General features: G+C 44.4%; 1 protein-coding gene across 17 annotated transcripts in view; it reads left to right on the forward strand.

Annotated features, from left to right (window-relative positions):
* The window catches only part of LOC138763819 (serine-rich adhesin for platelets-like), a 173,277-nt gene extending 161,550 nt beyond the window's left edge, over positions 1-11,727 (forward strand). For 15 of the 17 annotated variants that reach the window (XM_069938595.1, XM_069938596.1, XM_069938598.1 and 12 more), the window contains one exon: positions 10,858-11,727. In XM_069938595.1, the coding sequence (XP_069794696.1) occupies positions 10,858-11,582 (725 nt within the window). In that variant the 3' untranslated portion in view covers positions 11,583-11,727. The remainder of the gene's footprint in view (positions 1-10,857) is intronic. The other 2 variants (XM_069938612.1, XM_069938611.1) reach the window with 2 other exon arrangements.
* Positions 11,728-19,398: the final 7,671 nt, after the last annotated feature.

Raw genomic sequence — 19,398 nt, forward strand, 5'->3', positions numbered from 1 at the left:
ACATTGTTTCCATTGTTTAAAAAAGGCTCCAAAAATAACCCTGGAAATTATAGGCCAGTGGACCTGACATCAGTAGTAGGTAAATTATTGGAAGGTATTCTAAGATATTGGATATACAAGTATTTGGATAGCCAGGGACTGATTACGGTTTGTCAACATGGTTTTGTGTGGGGTAGGTCGTGTTTAACCAATCTTATACAGTTTTTCATGGAGATTACTAGGAAAGTTGATGAATGAAAGGCTGTGGATGTTGTCTACATGGACATTTAGTAGGATTTTGACAAGATCCCACATAGGAGGTTAGACAGGATGGATCAGATGCTCAGTAAGGTAGTAAACTGAATTCACATTGGCTCTGTGGGAGAAACCAAAGAGTGGTAGTGGATGATTGCTTCTCATACTGGAGGCCTGTGACTTACAATGTTCTGACTTACAATATTTCAAAGTTATGATGGTCATAATCTATACCTTTGATATCAAGTTCCAATGTTTCCCCGCACTTATGATACACGATGCAATGACACAACACAGTGACGCTTTCCCCGGCCATCTGCACATCCAAACTCCTAACTGCGGGTCTTCTCCCTGGCTGCCTGCGCATCCGAGCACCCGATGCTCCTGTCCACAGATCTCCTCCGCAACCGCTCGTGCATCCGGGCACCCGACACCCAGGCTATCAACCCATCTGAACTCCTAATTGCAAATCCTTGCACCAGCCGACCACGTATCCGAGCTCACAACCACGGGTCCTTTCCCCAGCGTTTAAATAAAATTTAAGTTTTAAAAACAGTAGTGTGCATTGTAGTATTGTTTTTTCAGTTTAAATTGTGTAGTATAAAGGTTTTCAACATATAAATTAAATTTAAATTTAAAAAAGGGTAGAGGGCAATATTGCTTCAACTTACTATCATTTCAACTTACAATGCAAGTCCAGGAATGGACCCCCATCATAAGTAGGGGTCTACCTGCAGTGGTGTGCCTCAGGGATCATTGTGCTCGGACTATTATTGTTTGTCTACTATATCAATAATCTGGATGATAATGTAGTAAAATCGATCAGCAAGTGTGCAGATAACACAAAGATTGGAGGCATTGTGAACAGCGAGGAAAGCTTTCAAAGCTTGCAGAAGGAAAAACGGCAGATGGAATTTAATGCAGACAAATGTAAGGTGTTGTATTTTGGAAGGAAACACCAAGATAGGACATACACGGTAAATGGTAGGGCATTGTGGTGTTCGTTAGAACAGAGGGATCTAGGAATACAGATCCTATTTCCCTGAAAGAGGCGTCACAGGTAGATAGGTTGTAAAGAGAGCTTTTGGCATATTGGCCTTCATTAATCAAAGTATTGAGTATAGGAGTTGCATATTAAGGTAACTTTGTATAGGACATAGGTGAGGCCAAATTTGGAGTATTTTGGGCAATTTTGATCATCTAACTACAGGAAAGACATCAATTAGATTGAAACAGAGCAGACAAGATTTACTCAGGTGTTGCTAAGACTTCAGGAACTGAATTACACAGAAAGGTTAAACAGATTAGGATTTTTTTTCCCCTGGACCTTAGAAGAATGAAGGGAGCTTTGATACAGGTATACAAAATTATGAAAGGTATAGACAGAGTAAATGTCAGTAGGCTTTTTCCACTGAGGTTAGGTGAGATACAAACCAGAGGGCATGGGTTAAGGGTGAAAGGGGAATGGCTTCGGCAGAACATTAGGGGGAACTTCTTCAGACAGAGTAGTGGAAGTGTGGAACGTGCTGCCAGCTGAAGTGGTGAATGCGGGCTCAATTTTAGCATTTAAGATAATTTTGGACAGGTACATGGACGGGAGGGGTTTGGACTGGGTGCAGATCAGAGGGTCTAGGTAGAATAATCGTTCGGCAAAGACTAGAAGGGCCAAAGTGCCTATTTTCTATGCTGTATTGTTCTGTGGTTCTGTGTTGTAGTAGCTAATTAGAAGCTAAATAACTAATGTGCAGAAAATTTAGGAAGCAGAAAGTGAATTCTCCTGCCAGTTCTAATCAGTAACAGCTCCCAGAATGTCCATGCTGTGTTTTTGTTTTGCATTTGATGTCATGGGGAAATTGTTATACTCTTTGGGGAAATTGTTATACTCTTTCTTATTGGACCTAGTCATTTCATTGTTAATACATTCTTGAATGAGCTCCAGAACCTGCTGTATGTCGGCTTGGCTTTCAGATTGACCTTATGAATATTGTGTTCACCTTATTGCAAATACTAACATCAAATCCAGAGAAAAAAATGAAATGCATTTCCATGAATAATATTTCAAAATTCCTATCATTAATATAAATAAATGAGGATCATTCTTTTATAACTTTTTTACATGTTTTTAGTGCTTGTTTATCCAACATTGTACCTGGCTTTACAGTAGCTTTATCTTCAGAGATGAGCTATTGAGAATGCTTTTGGAGGGCAGTGATCAGTAATATCAAAAAGCTCAGAGCCTGCTGCACACTGCAGCCTATTGGTGTCTGCTGGGGTTTTTTTTTAAAGAACTGTCATGTTTCTGATGCTTAAAGAGCACTGGAGGTAAAAGGGCAAAAAAGTTGTCCTCCTGTTGAGAGCACAGTATGTGCAATTTCAGCGAAATCAAGGCCAATGTCCGAATTCCATTAGCACACAATGAGTCAACTTTTAGTATGAAGGAAGAACAGCTTACACACAATTTAAAGAATACACTCACTTGCTTTTTCCACCACAAAATGCAGTCGACTCTTTTTATTCCACTCAGACAAAACACAGAATTCTTCATCCCACCAGACACCACCCAGCCAAACCCCTCTGACATTTTGTTGGCTCTTCGTCACATGGGTGATCACGCTCTCACTCTCCTCCTCCTGCGTCTGAGATCCATCCCACTTATGCAGCCTTCTGAACTAACCCACACATGTGCTCTATTACTCCTGCACGTCACCTCATGTACTTCATCAGTGGTCCCCAACACAGGTAAGTATAGGACCACGACAGCACCCCACTCAACCTCTGAGCCATGCAAGGAGGTGCTGATTGAATCTGTCCTGCTATATAATGGTCTGGAGGGCTGACAGTCTGGCCCGACCTCAAACAATAGTGCAAAGCAAGTGATGTTCGCTCTGACTGACATGGGTATGACTGGCCCTCTGACTCTAGCACTGACACAGAACATGGACCATTGATATACACCAGCTTCAATCTGGCAAAGGAGACCATGTCAGCTTTCCCATTTCTGTGAGTCACAAGAGTCTTTGGGTGGTTGTAAGACTTCAGAAGGCCCATCGTAAATGGGTTAAAGTGGTTTACAAACAGCATCATGCCAAAAGAACAGGAGTACAGCATTGTAAATAATCCGGCATAGACACTGCAGGTGACACATGTTGCGTAGGAGTAGGTCTGAGCAATCTCATGTTTTCCCTAAGATGATCAACGTAACTCGCTGGATCATAGAGTGTTGTCCCTGGACTTGGATTTACAAACTCACTGGGCAAAGTCAGCGTGGTGCCATATACCATTTCTACCACTGAACATCCAAGATCTGCCTTTACTGCAGTACACACACCAAGGAGAACCATGGGCAAACGCTCGCTCCGCATAGATGCATTACCACCTGCTGTCAATGCTGCTTTCAATTGGCGATGGAATTGCTCTACAAGGCCATTGGCCCTCAGGTAGTAAGCTGTAGTTCAAATACAGAGGGTGCCCAAAAGATCAGTGAGAGCTGAGAACAATGCTGTCTCGATCTATTGTAATAGTGCCCGGAATATCGTGTGTCTGTAGACTTTAGAGCATTGACACAGCAAGCAGGTCCTTGACCACAATCCAACATCCTGTTTAACACGAGGCCAGGTAAAGTGTACAGTAATCAGTTTGATTGATGCTCTTCTACTAAGATAAAGTAGATTATGAAGAGCCTCAAAAATCTCCTGCCTCATTGCCGCAGGCAGAAAAGGTGTAGGTCTTTCTGTGGACAGATCATAGGCCAATGTTTCACCTGATACATCCAGGCTTACATCTTGTAGATGAAGACCTGTGTTGATCCAGTGATATCAGATGAGATCGGGATTGGTGTGCTGTGCACAAGCCATGACAGTGAAATAGATGGCCGTTATTGTATATAAGGTGTCAATATTGTGCCTGGACAGGGTGTCAGCCACAGCATTCGCCTTCCCTTGGATGTGTCATATGTCCAAAGAAAATTGTAAGATGGAGTCCAAGTGCCAAATTTCCCATGGTGAGTAGAGATGCACGCTCATACTTGCAGTATGTGTAAGAGCCTGGTGGCCCATATAAATGATGAAAGGGTGACAAAAAACAGAAATTAAGGCAGCATGGTTGGCATAGCAGTTAGCACATTACCTTTACAGCCCCAGTGATCAGGACGAGGGTTCAAATCCCACACTGTCTGTAAGAAGTTTAAACATTATCCCCGTGTTTCCTCCAGGAGCTCCGGTTTCCTCCCACTGTTTGAAATGTACCTGGGGTGTAGGTTAATTGGGTGTAAATTGAGCAGCACGGACTCATGGACTCAGCATGGACCAGTTTGATCCCTAAAATTAAGAAAACATCACATATATAGTTTAATTACACTTATGCTATGTATATAAGGCTTGTTACTGTGCTCTATGTCTAAATTAATTTTTTATTAATTTAATGTTTCACTGCGAGATAGATGGCTAGGAGTTTTTGACCAAATATACTATACTTTACCTGAGCCAGTGACAGCTTAGGTAAAAAAAAAACGCCAAAGGTTCCAATTGCCCATGGACTCGTTGGTCTAACACTTCTCCCACGCCACTGACAGAGGCATCCATGGTAAGAAAGAGCAAGGCATTGGGCTTTTGGTGTACAAGCATTGTGGTATTCACAAGCACAGCTTCACATAGATGAAATTGTCTCCCAAACTCAATGGTCTTTTAGAAACGGACTTGTCAGATCCTTTTAGTTGTTCAGTAGGGGGTAATAGAAATGTTGCGACTTACAGCAGGGAAAAGTGGTAGAAATTCATCATCCCTAAAAAAAAATGTCATAACTAGCCAAACGTAATAGGTGTTATAAAATCTTGAATTTCTTGCACTTTTGTTTCATCGGGCAAGATACCACGCAACGTAATTCTATTCCCCAAAAATATAAGACCAGCAGCACCAAAAACACATTTGGATTGATTACAATGCCAAATTATCAAGTCTCTGGAACAATAATATAAGATGGCGTTTGTCTTCCTCTTCATCCACACTCACTACAAGAATATTGTCGATATAGACAAATAAAAAATTGAGGCCAGAGAGAACGTGGTCTGTAAACCATTGGAATGTTTGAGCTGCATTCCACAGACCGAATGGCATTGCAGAAACTTAAACATGCCAAAATGGGTAATTAGTGCCGTCTTAGCAACATCGGAAGGATCTACTGGAATCTGATAGTAAGCACATACTAGATTTATTTTCGCAAACACACTTTTGCCACGGAAGTTCACTGAGAAGATTTGTACATTTGGAATGTAGCATCGATCAGTCACAGTGGAATTGTTCAAGGCACGATAATCACCACATGGCTACCAATTTCCAGGAGACTTTTTTTGGAACCATATGCAATGGTGAGGCTCAGCAGCTGTCAGATTTGTGGACTATGCCCAGCTCTTGTATGTGGTCGAATTCCATTTTTTGTGATTTGAAAATGGTCCAGGGGTAATCCACAAGCCTGTGTTGCAACTGGAGGACTCTGAGTCTCTATGTGGTGGGTTACTGCATGTTTAATGTCTGCATGCCAATTCAATGGGGTTACTAGGAGAGGGAAATTCTGGAGCAATGCTTGGAAAGGATAGGAGGCAGGTTGGAGACTCTTCAGGCAGGTGACAACACTGGAGGGACAACAAATACAGTTCACTTGCATACAAGAGCTGCGGTCCACAACACAGCAATTTTTAAATTCCATCAGCAACAAAAAATGTGACAGGAAATCTTCTCCCAAAATGGAATTTGCCACTTGTGTAACAGTGAACACCCACTTAAAAGGCTTATTGAGACTTAAAAATCTAGCGTGAGTGACCTCTGGCCATATGTTTGAATATGAAAATCATTTGCGGCTGAAGGAACACATGACATATTAGGGTGTTTGCATTCCTCGGGGGTTGGAGGGACCACAGAAATTTCTGCACCGGAATTCTCAAAAAATTGAATTCCTGAGAGATGGCCTTTGAGGAAGAGATGGCAGCAGATGAGCTGACATTTGTAGAAATTGCAAGATGGCTAACAGGACCAGACAGCAGCACCAAACTTCCGGTGCTTCCAACAAATATGCTACCCATCACCTCTGCCACGTATGGGAGGAATTTTGTTGGGTGCTCAAAGCCTGGACCTTCATGGTCAGTGCTGTTATTTACTGCTCCAACTCATTTATCTTTGGTTGATAAGGTACAGGCGGTTCACAACGTGCAATAAGCAATTGTTCCAGCTGCATTTTCTCTTCTGACTAGGCAATGCCTCCGTCTTCATTGTGGAGGTCATGGGCATGATCTGCCAATTCATCGAGAATAGACACTCGAAAGTCCTTGAACTCGATGAGGTAAATATTGGAGGAACCTTTGCTTCCAAAAATCCCCTTCAACAGAGTCCATCCCAGCTAGCCTGTTCCTTCTTCTCAGCATATGTGACGGTTGCCTATTGCCTAGACCAGGGGTCTGCAACCTTCACCATTAAAAGAGCCGTTTGGGCCCATCTGGAGCCACAAAACCAGTTTGATCCCTAAAAGAAAACACCACATATATAGTTTAATTACACTTATGCTATGTATATAAGGACTATAATTTGTTGCATTTATGAAACAAAGGAACTACAAACAGAAAAATACTGACATTTTATTTCTTTTGTAACAAAGCAAAACAACAAATTCTTTTGAACTCTGAAAAAAAGACACTGGCACGTATAAGTTTCAAATAAAATACACAATGCGGGCCTGTTTGAGTCCATCCCTTATTTGTGGAATTTTTTAAAAAAGAAATATTGGCTTTAATTAAAAAAAGCAAACAAAAATATGCCAGTTTGTATTTTATTCTGAAAGTTGCCGTCATCCATTGATTTCCTCAGTCATGTAGCTACAGCAGTCAACCTCCAACCTAAATATAAAACACAACTACATCAGTTCAGGGTCCAATATAAAAATATATATTTGCAAAATAATAACTCATTCAATGATTTCTTTCACCTGGTTAATGTGACTTCTGCTCCTGAACCTCACTGCACAGCTGATCAATATCAGGGCTGTAAGACGTCACTTCAATCTTCACGCAGGATTGCATGCTGTCATCCATGAGCCGCAATCGATGTTTGCTTTTTATGTAGTTCACGGTGGAGAAAACCTGCTTGCACGAGTATGTGGATCCAAAGATCGACCGGACTCCGAATGCATATTTTTTTCACGTTCATATAAGTGTCGGGAATTGAATTCCATGTTTTTAACACAAATTTGTCCGGTTTTTCAATTTCACTCCATTTGTGCTTCTGAGCAAGAATGGCCTTCTGACGAACAACATCTTCAAGATTAGCAGTCAAGCTTCTGAACTTAGACACCCATAAGTCTTAGTCAGCTATATCGGCCAGTTCAATCTCAAGATTGGGTTGACTTACATCCGTAAATGCAGTCATATTCAACGGATAAATCGATGTTTAGGGGAATGACAGGGAAGGACAAAATGTTTTTTTTCCTCTCTGAACTCACAGAATCTTTCCCCAAACACAGTTTGCATGGCAATGATTGCACGCTGTAAATACTTGTAATTGATCTGATTGTGTGCTTCTTTGAACTCTCTCAAAGAGGGGAAGTGAGACAGCGTACCTCTCTGTACATCTCTAGCAAACACTGTCATCTTGCGCTCAAATGCCAAAACATCCTCCAGCATCTGCAGGACTGTGCCTCCTTTCCCCTGAAGACTTTTGTTCAGCATGTTAAGGTGCACTGTCATATCCACCATGAAGTGTGGCTTTTCCAGCCCATCCTGCTGTTTTAGCTCCAGAAAGGTGAGCCCTTTGCTTTCCAGGAAAGTTTTTACAAGCACCAGACACACAGCAAACTGCTTCAGCACCTCCCCTTTGGACAGCCACCGGACTTTGTTGTGCAGCAGGAGATCAGAGTATGTGCTATAACTTCTTCCAATAATGAACGGAACTGACGGTGGTTTAATCCTTTTGCTATTATTTTGTTCACTATCTGTATGACAAGATATCTGTGCATTCCAGAGGAAAGGTTTGAGCGGACATTGCCTCTTGATGCAGAATGCAGTGAAATATCAGCAGTTTTCTTTCTAGCGACTTCTGCAGTAAAATCACAAAACCCTTCTGTGCTCCAGTCATACTTGGTACCCCATCAGTAGCCACTGACACCAAGTGGGTGGTGTTTATTTCTTTGGTCTTTAAATAATCTAACACAGCCTCACAGATGTCCTCCCCCTGTGTTTAGCCTTTAAGTGGTATCAACTCAATGATTTCTTCCTGTGGCCCAACAGAGTTCACATATCTGCATAATAGCGGTATTTGCTGAATATCACTTACATCTTTTGATTCGTCACAGGCGATTGAGTACGCTGGAGCCGAATTAGTGTCCCTAATTAGTTGACTGGAGATATTTGCTGCCATTTTTATGGTCCTGTCCTTGATGGTCTTTGCAGAGAGTGGCATATCTCTGATTTTCTGAACAATTTCACTCTTGTTTTTGAAGTCCGAGAATAGATGTTCTGATATCTTGATAAACGATTCTTTTATATATTCCCCATCTGTGAATGGCTTCCTGTGCTTGGCTATCTCCTGAGCTGCCACAAAACTAGCAGAAGTACTTGAATTTGAAGATTTCATCCAATTTTTCAAAGTAATTTTACTCTGATCAGCTTTCCGCAGCAGTTCCAAAACTGCTCTTTTTCTTTCATCTCCAGGTGGGTATTTTTCAGCAAAAGCTGTGTGTTTATTCTGGAAATGTCTTTCAACATTTGATTTTTTTGTTGTTTGCTAATTTCTCGCCACATATTAAGCAGACAGGTAAACCAGCTTTGTCAGCAGTGAAAGCAAATGAATCTGTCCATGAAGCATTAAATGTTCTAGTTTCATCAGATACATGATTTATCCATGGTTAGCTGACTGAGGGTCAAAAGTTCAAAACAAGTCATTTGCCGGGTGGCGACAGGTGACGCATACAGTGGTGTCAGCAACTACAGCGCTGTGACGCAAATTTTGATCGACAAAATATTACAACACATTTTATTTTAATGTACAAGATCACCTTAATCTCTGAAATAATAATTATTACATAGATAAAACTAATTAAATAAAAACATAATTTAAATAAAATAGCCATTTCCTGTATTCAAATTATTTTTTCAAAGCCACAGGGAGGCACGACAGAGGGATGAAAGAGCGGCATGTGGCTCCGGAGCCGCAGGTTGCAGACCCCTGGCCTAGGCTGTCAACAGCTAGCAACTCAGCAATATGAGCCTTCCCCGATGGCTAAGTAAGCCCCCGAGTAGCAGGGAGATTATCATCCGGATCAACTAAAACATCCTTCACTTCACAAGCAATCTACTCTGGAAGACGAGCCAGAAGTAGACTGAATTTTGTCTTCTGTCTTGTCACACTAAGGGCGGAGAATCATGCCTTGAGGATTGTGACCATGCTGGTGCATTATTAATAAAAAGGGGGGAAACCTCTAACTTGACCTCTCCGACTCCTCCTGTAAGAGGTTTATCCTCTTCATCTATTTCCATTTTAACCTAGAAGGTGCTGTGAACCCTCAGGATTACCAGTTGTAGCTGCAGTAATTTACCCAGTTTACACACAATTAAAGAATACACTTGCTCGTTTTTTTCAGCACAGAATGGAGTTGACTCTCTTTATTCCACTCAGACTCAACACTGAATTCTTTATCCCACCAAACACTACATGGGTGATCTTGAACTTCTCACTCTCCTCCTCCTCTGTCTAATATCCACCACCACGTATGCAGCCTTAACCCAAGTATGTGCGCTATTACTCCCCCGCGTCTCCTCAAATATGTCATCAGCGACAACTGGCACTACTCCCAGTGCAGGTAAGTACACAACCGTGACAAAATAAAAATCTGTGGAAACCAGTTGAAGTTGGCAATGCAGAATAGAGAATGAAAAGGAAAGTAGTAAACGGGTCTGCATAAACCATACTCATCATCTCAATGTCTCCTGTTGTGCAGGTATGACTGCATCCTTGATGGCTAGTTTCCTATATATTTTGAATAATCTGCAGAAGACATTTACTGACTTCAGATATTAGAAAAGCTGATATTCTCAAAACTGAGATTGACTGGAATTGCATTTAATTTTTTTCAGCTATGCACCCAAAGTCATAATGCTAAACATTCAAGAGCTACATCCTCTGTTACCTCTTCCCCAAATTATTTCCTATGGATGAGAAACTAATCTTCTGCATACATTGCTTGAGCCAAAATTTAATGCCTATTCAGTGCATGTTGAAGCCACTTGAGTCACCTTCATTCTACAGGAATAATTTATGTTCCCTTCTATAGGTGCTAACTCCTGAATAGTTATTAGTGGTTTTATATTATAAATAAGGCAGAATGAATATGTTGCAATGAATTGCTGGGTTAATCCCTTAATTATTATGAAACAACAATGTAACTTTTTTAACATGATGTAATACTCATATTAATTATTATAAGTATTCAATAAAAATTTAACTTATATTTAATACCAACAAAAATATACATTAGAAATTACACATTTTTGGTTCATAATAAACATTCTTATATCATTTTGAGCAAATAGAAGACAGAAGGTTGTAAATTGAAATATGCTCACAAAATGGTTTCTATATGTTCTAGCTTCTAGAGAATCGTCAGAAGATTGCAACAATAACAGCATTGCTTCGTGCCTGGATAAAGTGGTACAAACTTCATCAGTTTTTCAATCCAAAAGTCAAGAAATTTTGCCATGTAATAATTCATCTGATATTACATCGTCATCTCAGAGTTCTTACCGAGAATATCTATCTACTTTATCAATTGATGTTTCAACACCAAGGTCTGAGTCATCTTCACAAACTTCTTCAAGTTCAGATGTAGCTGATGAGTTTGGAAACAAGTCTCGATGCTCTCTAAATAGCTTAAAATCAAGGGAAGCACTTCTAAACTTTATGCAGAGTTATTTTCCAAATGAAGATGATGTCAAATCCATGAAGATTTCAGTCCTCATGGACAAGTCCCAGGCCGATGTCTTAAGTAATTGCACTAATTTAAAAGAAAGCATGAGCAGAATTTCTCACCAAATGAGTTCTCCATCAACTTCTCAAGAATATTCCCAAAAAGCATTAAAGAATAAATGTTGTTTTCAGGATCATAAAAGTATCTTCACAGATTTGGAAACATCTTTGACTTCAGTTGAAAATTCTGAAAGGAACCCTTCTGGCCTTGATTCACCAGAGATTGATTTATTAATTCCTACAACGATGATTGGTTCAAGTGACTGGTACTGTGTAGAGGATAATGAACCATGTAGTAAAACAACTACAGTTAGATATATGTTTACTGATAGTGAAACTGATGGTTAAAAATACATTTGTAGCTAAAATATATTAAAATCAGTGAACTAAAATCAATCTATTGTAAGGCGTAAGTAGAAATGATAAACAGAACAAAATGAATTTATCTTACTGACAGCCAAAAGACAAATAAAAATCAACTAGTTTTACATTTTATGTTAGTCAGTGTGGGGCTTTAATCTTTCTTTTGTGATTTGATGACTGAAACAGGACATTAAGACATTGTACCTGAATTCTATTTTTGCTTTACATATCTAACTCTGACTGAAAGGATTACATTTTTCATCCCTCTGCCATTCACTACAGGTAATCAAGATTCCTACCAAATATACCTCCTTTCCATCCATCTTACTTCATTTCCTTAGGACAACTAAAAAAATCTGATAGTGTTGAATCATAACCGCTGAAAATATTTTGCTCCGGTCAGCTTAATTAATAGTTTATTAATCATTTATTTGATGTACTGGCAGATAGTACAAAAATATGGTAATTCTATGGAAATTAAACAATTTGTAAAATTAAATCTGATACTACATCAGATCCTAGGAGCTTTTAATACATAAGCTATGCTTTTTGGGATGACTAAAATTGAGCCTGCCACATTGACCACCACCAGTGGGCTGATATCGCCTCAAACCGTGCATCTTGGCGCCTCACAGTTCGGCGGGCAGCAACCTCCTTTTGAAGAAGACCGCAGAGCTCACCTCACTGACAAAAGACAAAGGAGGAAAAACCCAACACCCAACCCCAATCAACAAATTTTCCCCTGCAACCGCTGCAACCGTGTCTGCCTGTCCCGCATCGGACTTGTCAGCCACAAACGAGCCTGCAGCTGACGTGGACATTTACCCCCTCCATAAATCTTCGTCCGCGAAGCCAAGCCAAAGAGACTATTTAAATAAATAGTTAGCTTTCAAACTAATTCTACAGCTTGCCACTGTGAACTTTGAAGGTTTCCTGAAGGGAACTGCAAGCAGACAGATAAACTTCTGGACTGATGCTTTGCATTTTTTTATTCACTCCTCTTTATCAAACTTCATTGGTGGTTCTGTTAGGTGTGCTGCACAAATTTGAGCAACTGGGCAATTATTGGAAGCAGGTGGCCCAGGAAACTTGAGGGAGAAGAGAAAGAACAGCACATACCCATGGACCACATTCCTCATGAGTGCCTGTAGTTCTCTGCTGTGTTGAATCCTTTGTGTCAGATCAGTCTGGACTCTGGCATCTTATCTCAAAGTTCAGATTATTGTCAGAATGCTTACAGTATATAATATCCATACAAACCTGAGATTTTTTTTCTGCGGGCCAGGCAGAATTTTACTTATTGATAATGAAAAAAAAAACTCAAAGATATGTAAGTGATAGAGAAACAAGAAGGAAGTGCAAACAAACTGTGCAATACAGAAAATAAATATTAAATAATAAAAAATGTGCAAAGTAAGAGCCCTTAAATGAGTCTCTGGTTGGGTTTATTGTTGAGGAATCTGATGGTGGAGGGGTAGTAACTGTTCCCAAACTTGTCTTTTGTATGAGTCTTGTGGCACCTACCATATATACACGTATAACAGTCAATTTTTTGGACCAATTTTTAGAGTAAAATTTAAGAGGTCAAGTATTTCACGCATGCTCATTTTGACCGTGTTGTTTGAGGCATCAGGAGCTAGGATGGGTGGGTGCCCAGGACTAGGTGGTAAATCTGTGTTAGGGGCATTGAGAGTTTGGATGTGGGGGCGGCTGCGTCCTAGGTGAGAGTCTGTGGTTGGGGCATTGGGAACTCAGATGGGTGGACTAGGGCCTAGGCAAGAGTCTACAGTAGGGGCATCGGGAGCTCAGATGAGTGTGCAGGTGGGGCCAAGGCGAGAGTTTGCAGTTGAGAGGTCAGGAGCTCCAGTGGGCAGGCAGCTGGGGGCTAGGAGAAAGTCTGTGATTAAGGCATTGTGAGCTCTGTCAGTTGGGCGGCTAATGCCAAAATGGGGGGGGGGGGGGCTCAACCTTTACAGTGATAACTGGAAAATACCAGATTTTTGGGCTCAAAATAGGGGGATTTACTTTTATTACATGATTATTACATGATTATTACATGAGGTAAACCTCTTTCCTGAAGGCAGCAGCGAGAACAGAGCATGTCCTGGGTGGTGTGCATCCTTGATGATTGCTGCTGCTCTCTGATAGCAACATTTTCTTGATGGTGGGGAAAGTTTAGCCTGTGACGTACTAGGCTATGTCCACCTCCTTTTCCAAGGCTTTCTGCTCAGCAATATTGGTGTTCCCATACCAGGTCATGATGCAGCCAATCAGCACACTTTCCACTACACATCTGTAGAAGTTTCCCAACGTTTTCAATGTCATACCAAACCTCCACAAATTCCTGAGAAAGTAGATATACTGATGTTCTTCCTTCCCAATGGCATTCCTGTTTTGGGTCCAGGAAAGGTTCTCCAAAAAAGTGACACAGGTATTTAAATTTACCAACCCTTTCCACATCTCCCCCCCCCCAACAAAATTCATTGGATTGTACACCTTTGGTTTTCCCCTTCTGAAATCCACAATCCGTTCCTTGTTTTGGTGATAAAGCATGAGAGGCTGTTGTTAGTACACCATTCAACTAAATGTTCAATCTTCCGCTTCCATGCTGACTCACCAACCCCTCTTACACAACCCACTACTGTAGTATCGCTACAATATACTACAGCTTGCAGCCCATCATATCATTAGGGACATGACTGTTAACTTGGACAGAGGATATGAGGCTGGATGACATTCAACAAAGATTTAGAAAAATGATAGACAGTAATGTGTTTGAAGAAGGCATATGGAATACTTGCCTTCAATAGCCAGACCATAGAATGTAAGAGCAAGGTGTTTATGAAACTGCTTAACAAAATATTTTAACCACAGATGGTCTAGTCTATTGTGTGTAGTTTTGGTTGCCTCCCCCACTCCTCTCTGAAGGACAGAATTGCACTGGAGAAAGGGCAGAGGAGGTCCACTTGATGTTGTCTGGGATGGAGCATTTCAGTTATGTCGAGAGACTCACTAGGTAGACTGGTTTTGTTTGCCTAGGAGCAGAGGAAGCTGAGAGGAGACCTGTTGGAGCTATACAAAATTATGAGGGGCATAGAGCATTTAAAAAAATAAGCAGACAAGCACTTGAATCAGCAAAGAATTGAAGGTTGAGGATCAACTACTGAGGTAGTTAATCTGTTTCTATTGCTGAGGAACAGCAATCTGTACCAAGGTGGTAAAAGTTTGTCCCTTGTGGTTTCTATTTGCTCTAAAACAGCATCTTCTGCCCACCTGACTGCAAATTAGAATTCTATTTAGAGCAGTTTGGGATGGCAAAAAAAGCCATAGAGGAATCAGACAATAACCTATACTTCTGCTGCACTATGGGAGTATCCATACTGGTTAGTACTGGGATATGCACTGAATCCCAACCAGAACAGATGCATTACTGGTTCAGATTGAAATCAACAAAGACATTGAAGATGAACTCCTCCATATTCCTGTAGGGTGCATTTCCAGGGTGACAAAATTCATTGGATTGTACACCTTTGGTTTTCCCCTTCTCAATATCTTGAACATTTCTGCCATCATATTGCATATGAAATGTGAAAGATGGAATTTCAATTGGAATCAACATAAAATAAATGAGACCCAGCAATCACTGAGGATGAGCTGCAGCTGTGGAAGCAAGCTTCAGTCAACACCTTAACTAAAAAAAAATCCTATGACTAACGGATGTGAGTGAACAAGGTGAAAGTGCTAGAATTGAACAATTTCATAAAATGACCATTGCTGAAAGAGAAATGTGGGTGCACTAAGTAGTAATAAGACGGCAAAAAATTTCAGATGCTAGTAATCTGAAACTAAAAAAAAACTGAAAACTCAGCAGATCAGGCAGCATCTGTGCGAAAACAATGGTAATGCTCAGGCTGAAATGGAAAGAACTGATGCCTGTGATTTTTGCAGAGAGTTTTCAAGTCTTGCATTGGCTCATGATGGCTTTAACCACTCTGGAGACCCAAGTGAATCCAGTGCTCTAAATGGAAATCAATTGGGATCAGTTAGCTTTAGCTGATCAATGGAGGTGCCAATACACAGGACAGGAAAAAAACTTCTGAGAGTTATTAATTCAGTCAGCGCCATCATGGGCATCAGTCTTCACTCAATTGTAGACAAAAGCTGGTATATTAAGAAAGCAGCCTCTATCCTCAAGGACCTCCACAACCCTGGCCATGCCCTCTTCACACTGCTACATTCAGGAAAAAGGTACAGGAGCCTAAAGATGAGCATAAGGACAGCTTCTTCCCCTTTGCCATCAGATTTCTGAATGGACAATAACCCCAGACACTATCTCACCCTCCTATTTTCTTGCACTAATTATTTACTTTTGAAATTAATTTAGAGCAATATTTGTGCTGTCTTTGGCTTGGCTTCGCGGACGAAGATTTATGGAGGGGGTAAAAAGTCCACGTCAGCTGCAGGCTCGTTTGTGGCTGACAAGTCCGATGCGGGACAGGCAGACACGATTGCAGCGGTTGCAAGGGAAAATTGGTTGGTTGGGGTTGGGTGTTGGGTTTTTCCTCCTTTGCCTTTTGTCAGTGAGGTGGGCTCTGCGGTCTTCTTCAAAGGAGGTTGCTGCCCGCCAAACTGTGAGGCGCCAAGATGCACGGTTTGAGCCTCAAACCGTGCGATATGATTTGTGCTGTAATGCTGCCACAAAACAACAAATGTTGTGACATGCTCATTTCAAGAAATTCTATTTCAAGATTTCCTACGCAGGAGGGCAGTGCTGCCAGAGCTCACCGGAGCACCCGCTCTGGAACCTCAGAGGGCAGCTCTGGCACCTCAGGGGGTGCCTCTGGCACCTCCTTGTGGCCGTTTTTGGTGACACCTAAAAAAAAGCACGGCATACCTTCTTCTATGTGGTAACCATGGCATATGTAAAAACATATGACCAAATACAAAATGAAATTCAAAAGACACAAGACATGGCCGATGCTGGAATCTGGAGCAAAAAAGTTAAACTGTTGTGACTGCCAATCCAATCAATAGTGAGATGTTAAATCTAAAGCCACATGATTGTGTGATTAAAAATAAAAATATTTTAAATGTTTTTCAAATTGTTTATTTTTTCTCATGCTCCTTAAGAGAAAATTTCATTCCATGGCACAAATTTTGACAAGGGTTTTGTGATTTCTGTTTGGGAAAAAAATATTGTAAAACTACTGTGTACTTTTCTCAGCTGATCAAGTCTGAAGATACAACACAGGATATTGACACTTTGGTTAAGTGAGGAAAAAAAAACACACAAATGCTGGAGAAACTCAGCAGGTCAAAGTGCCTTTATGTAGCAAAGATGAAGATGGTGATGTACATTCATCTTTGCTACATAAAGGCACTGTTTGTCCGGCCAAGTCTCCCCAGCATTTGTGGTTTTTTTCAAGTCTGCAGGTTCTGTGATTGTAGTAAAAACACACAGAAATGCTGGAGAAACTCAGCTGGATTTGCAGCGTCCATATATTTTTATAAATTACCGACGTTTTGGACCTGAGCCCTTCTTCAAGGTAAGAGCAACAAAAAAAAAAGGAACTGGGAACACGCGTTCCCCGTGAGCGAGCCCTGGCCCCTGTCCCTGCCCCTGCAGCAGGTGGGAACACCAGTTCCCCGTGAGCGAGCCCTGGCCCCTGTCCCGGCCCCTGCCCCTGCAGCAGGTGGGAACACCAGTTCCCCGTGAGCGAGCCCTGGCCCCTGTCCCGGCCCCTGCCCCTGCAGCAGGTGGGAACACTAGTTCCCCGTGAGCGAGCCCTGGCCCCTGTCCCGGTCCCTGCCCCTGCAGCAGCTGGGAACACTAGTTCCCCGTGAGCGAGCCCTGGCCCCTGCAGCAGCTGGGAACCCACGTTCCACCCTGAGCGAGCCCTGGCCCCTGTCCCTGCCCCTGCAGCAGGTGGGAACACCAGTTCCCCGTGAGCGAGCCCTGGCCCCTGTCCCGGCCCCTGCCACTGCCCCTGCAGCAGGTGGGAACACCAGTTCCCCGTGAGCGAGCCCTGGCCCCTGTCCCGGCCCCTGCCCCTGCAGCAGGTGGGAACACCAGTTCCCCGTGAGCGAGCCCTGGCCCCTGTCCCGGCCCCTGTCCCTGCCCCTGCAGCAGGTGGGAACACTAGTTCCCCGTGAGCGAGCCCTGGCCCCTGTCCCGGTCCCTGCCCCTGCAGCAGCTGGGAACACTAGTTCCCCGTGAGCGAGCCCTGGCCCCTGCAGCAGCTGGGAACCCACGTTCCACCCTGAGCGAGCCCTGGCCCCTGTCCCTGCCCCTGCAGCAGGTGGGAACACCAGTTCCCCGTGAGCGAGCCCTGGCCCCTGTCCCGGCCCCTGCCACTGCCCCTGCAGCAGGTGGGAACACCAGTTCCCCGTGAGCGAGCCCTGGCCCCTGTCCCGGCCCCTGCCCCTGCAGCAGGTGGGAACACCAGTTCCCCGTGAGCGAGCCCTGGCCCCTGTCCCGGCCCCTGTCCCTGCCCCTGCAGCAGGTGGGAACACTAGTTCCCCGTGAGCGAGCCCTGGCCCCTGTCCCGGTCCCTGCCCCTGCAGCAGCTGGGAACACTAGTTCCCCGTGAGCGAGCCCTGGCCCCTGCAGCAGCTGGGAACCCACGTTCCACCCTGAGCGAGCCCTGGCCCCTGTCCCTGCCCCTGCAGCAGGTGGGAACACCAGTTCCCCGTGAGCGAGCCCTGGCCCCTGTCCCGGCCCCTGCCCCTGCCCCTGCAGCAGGTGGGAACACCAGTTCCCCGTGAGCGAGCCCTGGCCCCTGTCCCGGCCCCTGTCCCTGCCCCTGCAGCAGGTGGGAACACTAGTTCCCCGTGAGCGAGCCCTGGCCCCTGTCCCGGTCCCTGTCCCTGCCCCTGCAGCAGGTGGGAACACTAGTTCCCCGTGAGCGAGCCCTGGCCCCTGCAGCAGCTGGGAACCCACGTTCCACCCTGAGCGAGCCCTGGCCCCTGAGCGAGCCCTGGCCCCTGACCCGGCCCCTGCCCCTGCAGCAGGTGGGAACACCAGTTCCCCGTGAGCGAGCCCTGGCCCCTGTCCCGGCCCCTGCCCCTGCAGCAGGTGGGAACACCAGTTCCCCGTGAGCGAGCCCTGGCCCCTGTCCCGGCCCCTGCCCCTGCCCCTGCAGCAGGTGGGAACACCAGTTCCCCGTGAGCGAGCCCTGGCCCCTGTCCCGGCCCCTGTCCCTGCCTCTGCAGCAGGTGGGAACACTAGTTCCCCGTGAGCGAGCCCTGGCCCCTGTCCCGGTCCCTGCCCCTGCAGCAGGTGGGAACCCACGTTCCCCGTGAGCGAGCCCTGGCCCCTGTCCCTGCCCCTGTCTCTGCCCCTGCAGCAGGTGGGAACACTAGTTCCCCGTGAGCGAGCCCTGGCCCCTGTCCCGGTCCCTGTCCCTGACCCTGCAGCAGGTGGGAACACTAGTTCCCCGTGAGCGAGCCCTGGCCCCTGCAGCAGCTGGGAACCCACGTTCCACCCTGAGCGAGCACTGGCCCCTGACCCGGCCCCTGCCCCTGCAGCAGGTGGGAACACCAGTTCCCCGTGAGCGAGCCCTGGCCCCTGTCCCGGCCCCTGTCCCTGCCCCTGCAGCAGGTGGGAACACTAGTTCCCCGTGAGCGAGCCCTGGCCCCTGTCCCGGTCCCTGCCCCTGCAGCAGGTGGGAACACTAGTTCCCCGTGAGCGAGCCCTGGCCCCTGTCCCGGCCCCTGCCCCTGCAGCAGGTGGGAACACCAGTTCCCCGTGAGCGAGCCCTGGCCCCTGTCCCGGCCCCTGTCCCTGCCCCTGCAGCAGCTG

This window comes from Narcine bancroftii, chromosome 5 (genome assembly GCF_036971445.1).
Source record: "Narcine bancroftii isolate sNarBan1 chromosome 5, sNarBan1.hap1, whole genome shotgun sequence".
Classification (NCBI taxonomy): Eukaryota; Metazoa; Chordata; class Chondrichthyes; order Torpediniformes; family Narcinidae; genus Narcine; species Narcine bancroftii.